Source organism: Budorcas taxicolor, chromosome 12 (assembly GCF_023091745.1).
Source record: "Budorcas taxicolor isolate Tak-1 chromosome 12, Takin1.1, whole genome shotgun sequence".
Classification (NCBI taxonomy): domain Eukaryota; kingdom Metazoa; phylum Chordata; class Mammalia; order Artiodactyla; family Bovidae; genus Budorcas; species Budorcas taxicolor.
This window is the reverse complement of record NC_068921.1, coordinates 24,785,133-24,791,132: the sequence shown is the minus strand read 5'-3', so window position 1 is coordinate 24,791,132 and position 6,000 is coordinate 24,785,133. Positions and strand designations below refer to the sequence as shown.

Genomic DNA, 6,000 nt, shown 5'->3' with positions numbered 1-6,000 from the left:
TTTGAGCAATAATTAAGTGTTTATGCTAAGCACTGTACTGGGAATACTGGTTTTTTTAAAAAATTTATTTTATCTATTTTTTGGCTATGCTGAGTGACATGCGGGATCTAAGTTCCTCGACCAGGCCACTGCAATGAAAGTATGGATTCTTAACCCCTGGACCGGCTGGGAAGTCCATGAGAATACGAATTTGAATAAGAAATGGTTTCTGTTTTAAGAGAGCTTATAGTCTAATGCAGATGTGACAGTATCACTGTTGTTGAAACTACTGGAGTCATTTTTAGCTTATTTACTTTTCCACATAACTTATAATGTTGTATTTAATGTGCTTCTGAAGCTTTCTACACGTCCCCAGATATCATACCTTCAGAAACTGAAGTAGCACGGTCATGAAAGAGCGTAGGCCCCGGATCCGGGCTTTGTGGGCTGGAATCATGCTCCTCTGTCTCCTAGCCCTGTGAGCTGGGCAGGTGACTGCTCTGTGCCTCAGTTTCGTCTCCTGTTGTAAAAGTTAGGTGAGTGATTATGTACTAAGTGCTTACAACAGTGGTCGGCAGAGAGTCAACACTCAATAAATGGTAGGTACTATCATTACTTTCTCTAAAACATCAGAAACAATCAAATTCTGAGTTTCAGGGGATCATTATAATGGCTGTTTTTTAGTCGTTAGCTTCTCAAAAACACATTAGGCTTCTGATGTTAAGTAAATATTTACTAATATCATAACACTTTCTTTTTAATAGAGAATTTCTAATTTTTATTACAAAAACTCAAGAGGGAAAGGCTGACAGGAGGTAAGAAAGTATGATATATTTAAGAGAAATTAGGAAGGAGATAAATAAGACTAATGTATAAGAATGTGGATACCTTTGTGAACAAGCCTATATCCTTTCTTTAAAATAAATTTCCTATACTTTTTAATAGGATGAACTATGAGTTTAATATAAATTTATATACATTTAAATATTTATTTTTAAATCCCTGAACACTGTTACATGATTACTGTTTATATTTAAATTCATGAGAATTGTATAGGCATTTTAGAATAACAGTGCTTATGTCTTCTGTTTATACTTCTCAGAATCATGATAATTGACCTACTAATAAATAAAATTGCTAAAGCAAAAGGAAATCTGACTTTTGCTATAAATACCTTAAAAATTTTTGTCAAAAAGAGGTATAAAGATTTTTACTTCTGACAGTAAATTCTTCAAAATTATTAAAAGGCAGACAATACACAGGTTTATTCCACCTTTAAAATTTTAATTTCAAATGAAATAATGTGACACTGATACATAAGAACACAATCAAAGATGGCAGATAACCTAATTCACTTTTCTGGTTTGTTCAAGCCTCCAGGCACCAGTCAAATACCGAAGTCGTATAAAAAGTAGATCCTTTCCCATCTGTAGCCAGCTCCAAAAGGGAACTAATTTAGAACCTGTAATTTAAAAATAATTAAAAATAAAAATATTTTCAGAGGAAAATATAACAGTTAAAACTGTATTTTAGAAGTCAATCTACACCATCTTTGTGAGCTTCTAGTCACCATAATTTGTATTATCTGTATGTAAACCACAATTTGTACATGTAAAAATGATTTTTTGGGGTAAGTCTTCATGTTGTATGCACTGCTTTTCAGTTTCATGCACTACAGAAAACTGGGCACACCTCTGTACATAATACAAGTATAGATTAATAATCTGGGATAAGAAAGCCAAGACAGAAATCCAAATTTTACTCTATTTCTACTAAAGATTCTAAATCAGATAAAAGAAATACATCTTAGCTAGGCCGCCTTCTTATCCAGTGGTTGTCAAATGGCAATATGTCAAGCCCAGTTGACTCCATGAGATTTGCCTCCTTGGGCATGTTTTAAAGCTTAGATGCCTTTGTTTTACCCCTTGGAATTGTTTTTTTTAAGTAAGTCAGCAGTAGGGCCTCCCTCCCCTCCAGTTTCAGTTAACTGGGGTGCTGGGTGGTAAAGTGACCTGGTCAGGACCATAGGACAGTCACTGACAGTTTCCAGATTTAAGGCCAAATGCTCTGGCTTTCTCTTTTTCTTCCTCTCCCTGGCCCCAACCTTACTGAAGTATAATTGACAAATAAAACTGAAATGTATTTAAGGTGCACAGTGTGATGATCTGATACCCGGATACACTGTGAAATGATTACCACAATCAAGTTAACGCATCCACTGTAATTTTATTTAAATCGTGGACAAGACAGTTAAACATGTTTAAAACCAAAGTGAATGGTTTCTCTAAAAACAATAAAAACAAAACACCTTGATGTGAAATAAAACTTGGGAGGATCTAAACTGAGAATTTCAGATGGCCCCTGCTCAAGCAGGGAGTCTTGAGCAGAGGGTCTGGGGATGATGAACACAAAACCTGCTCACTGAGTGAAATGGTTAATGTGATTTAATACTCAGCTACCTGAGAAATGCAAAGTGAGCAAATGATCTAAACTGAAATGTAGTTGCACTTTCCCCCACTTCAGCTTCCCATAGAGTCTATGCTGGGCACAGAGCAACACAGAAACTTCGATGGAGCTGAGCACAACGGGTCAGAGCATTCCCTCACCTGCTTCCCTTCCCAGGTGGTCTGCGCTGCTAGCATGGCGATGAGTCAAACCGCTGTAAACTCAGTTTGATTCAGCAAGACTCCCAGAGGCGTGCACAGTTTGTATGGTTTCTAGACTGGTTCTTAAGCTTTTTCTGTCCCTAAATATCTCAGGTTGCTTAACATCACACTGACTTTTCAAGAGGAGGCCATGCTCACCTGGAGGAGAGGTAACTAAAAGTCTCCAGTAATGTTCCTCCCACACAGTGAATTAATTTGGGATCATTCTAAGGTAAGCAAAGGAGAACACTAGAATATATTTTGAATTCTAAACAGTGAGATCTGTTTAAGCACTTCGGAATAGAAATTATCAGGAATTATGATAGATTTCACATTATTTTAAACCTTAGAGATCTTCACATTTTTGGATGTATATACAGACACTAGCTAAAAACCAGCTGTGAATGGATTATGGATATTTGGAGTAAAAGCAGCTATAATTCTTCATTTAGCTTTGCAAAGTGGTTTGTAGGTATTCTAAACTCACTGAGCAATGATAATACAATACTAAAAAAAAAGGTATTATAAAAAGTAAAGTTTACTTCAAGATTATTCACCTTGCTTGTAGCCCGAAGTCATCACGATCCTGTCTACTGTACAAGTCTTTACTGAATTTCTCAGGCAAGCTAGTAGGTCTCATGAAGACCCTAAGAAGAGACTAAAAAAATCCAGAAGGCAATAAGCCAGCTGGAGGCAGGTAGCGGGGATCAGTAGGCAATACTGTCTATGAAACTGCCTCTCTGAGTCAGGACAGCTGAGTGGGCCCTGAAGGGGGGCGAGGGGTGACAGGAAAGCCAGCTGACGTCACTGGGCAACTGTATGGTCTGAGGTCTTCCCCCGACTTAAGATCAGCTGTAACAGAAACAATATGCTCACCTTCAATTTCAGTCCAGTTGACAGCAATTTCTGCTATTGGGATTTTAAAGAACTGTGCAATGTAAAGCAGTTCTACATCAAACGCCCTGAAATTAAAAATATATGGCTATTTATTTTTAAAAAGACAAACAAAGTGTAACTAAATCTCTACATTGGCATGTTTTAAAGAAGCTTACACAGCAGATTATAAAAGCTTATACTGTAAAAGTGAAGGTCAGATAAATGTAAGGTCAAATAAAAGTCAAGGAGTGGAGGAGTTTCAAGGCAAATAAAAATGTTGTGTGTCACTGTGTAACATTTAAATGAGAAATATGGCGTCTCTCACAATGCAGACACGTGCAGAGGTAAAAATGTTCTCTTGGTGTCCCAGAGAAAATTTAATCCAAGAGAAATTTTTAAGACTGATGGTTTTCACATCCAGCTTTAGCTAGCTCAAGATACAGAACTGATAGCATTTTAACCTGATAAAGAGAGCTGATAAAACACCCATTGAGAAGCACTAGGACAGAATGTCCTCAATCACTTTAGAGCTGCTTGATTATGTTCTTCTACCATCCAAAAACCAAGGTTTCGTTTCGAAGTACAGGGTCCCGGTGGCCTACCTTCCGCCTTCCCCTTCCCAGCGCTGTCCTGGGCTGCACAGTAGAGGCGGCTGACGAAAGTGAAAAGCCAGTTTCGGCTGGTGTGAAAGGCCAGGGGGGTATGTATAACTACATGCGTACAGACAAATCATCTCCAGTTTCAATTCCCAGCTCAGCCTGCCTTCTACCTGTGAAAGGTTCTTTCTTAAAGATCTTCTGCAGTCAGTCCTTTGATTTAGGTCAAATCTGCTTCCCTTAACATTTCTGAACCCTGATATGCTGGATTCTTACATTATTCTCCACCAGCTGCTTCCTTTCACCAGCGTTAGTACCACACCCTGCGCTGCACTTCTCCATGCTTCTGCCTGTCTCTAAAGGCACTGAAGTCTTTCACTGTTTTGCTTTCATTCTTGAGACATTAACACCCCCTTCTCACTCCACTTTCTTGACTGCACAGAACATACTTCAAACTTTCCAAGCTTGGTTTAAAAATATTAGCACAAATAGCAAACACCTCTAATCCACTTCCATTTGATTTCCCTGATCCCAAGCAATCTGAATTTGGAGTTTTGTTGTCTTGGGTACAATACTACCAATGTCCATTATGCAGCTAGTTTAAATCCCAAGTGTTTGGATAATTCAATATGAAGACTTTTTTTTTTAAACATGTAATGCCTTTTCTTATCCTAATAAAATATTTACTTAAGATGATAAAACCATCTACAAAAGTGTTCTTTGTGTTTCTAAAAGGACTGTGTAAAACTTCTGTTAGAAAGAATTGTGATATTCATGACAGAAGGGAACAATTTGAATATTAAGCCTTGTGCTTAATCCTTCACTCAACACAAAACCCAAAAATTACCTAATGGGCTTCTGGGTTAGTTCTAATGATATTTAATAATCTCTCCAAGCATATCAGTACAGAATCACTGACTCATCAAAGGCACAACACAAGAATGATGAATGAAAAGGAGTGGGGTAAAAAAGCAGCTGAATAACTGAATTTATATTAAAAAAACTGAAAGGGCTATTCATCTTCTGAACTATTATTTTTATTATAGCCTTCACCCCTTAAACATTTCAGATGTGAGGTGTTTATTAAACAAGACACATTACCATATTATAAATAAAAGGCCAATCTGGTACCAAAGCAAATATTATAATTAAAATACCAAGTCCTTCTAGCTGGATAATAAAGAGAAGAGTCATTCTCCAACTAAGTGACTTCTTGAGCTTTTTAAGTGTGGAGAGGGCAAAGCCGCTGTGTTTTCTTTTGTGACTTAGTTCCTGATATATCTGTTCCCTTATGAATGAAGGGAGAATGAAGAGTGTGCTGACTCTGTTAAACGGCAGATATACACATACCCTTCTGCTCCCTCCTGAAAGACCACTAAAATTAAAATGACAATGAAAGGATAGTAAGACAAGAACAAAAGATGATAAGAGTAGCAAAAAAAAAAAAAAAGAAATCTGAATGTTGGAAAGCAGCTGGACAAGTAACCAGGCAGAGTGAACAGTGGCAGAGGGGGAAACGCAGAGCAGCTCATGGTCACAGAGGCCCCTAAGGTTCAGGCATCAGGGGCCTCGAGGGACCTCTGTTAAGTGGAGGTGCAGTGGGCTGCAAACTGGAGGACTCACTGAAAATCTGTATAGGATTCTCCTTTCTTCCAATTGGTTCTGTAAATGCTGGTAGCCAGGCTCATGTGTCCTAGGCAGGAGATTGAAGGATCTCACTTTAGTGAAAATGACCAGCCCCCAAACATAGTGACAGCTGGGAGTTACCCATACAAAGTGGCCCCACTCGTTTAGTCCACAGTGACATCTACCAGTTGGTCAGAGTTCTTTGACCATGCACACAGCTGCTGATGAGCTTTACAGGGTCATACTAAAGATACCTGAAGGTAAACTTTAATGATGGA

At 38.1% G+C, this 6,000-nt stretch overlaps 1 protein-coding gene across 1 annotated transcript in view; it reads right to left on the bottom strand.

The window, feature by feature from the left end:
• Positions 1-457: 457 nt before the first annotated feature.
• The window catches only part of ALG5 (ALG5 dolichyl-phosphate beta-glucosyltransferase), a 28,181-nt gene continuing 22,638 nt past the window's right edge, over positions 458-6,000 (bottom strand). Inside the window, exons 9-11 of the mRNA XM_052650213.1 lie at positions 3,501-3,586; positions 1,326-1,441; positions 458-499 (exon numbers count right to left, since the gene is read on the bottom strand). Of these exons, the coding sequence (XP_052506173.1) occupies positions 1,326-1,441; positions 3,501-3,586 (202 nt within the window). The 3' untranslated portion in view covers positions 458-499. The remainder of the gene's footprint in view (positions 500-1,325; positions 1,442-3,500; positions 3,587-6,000) is intronic.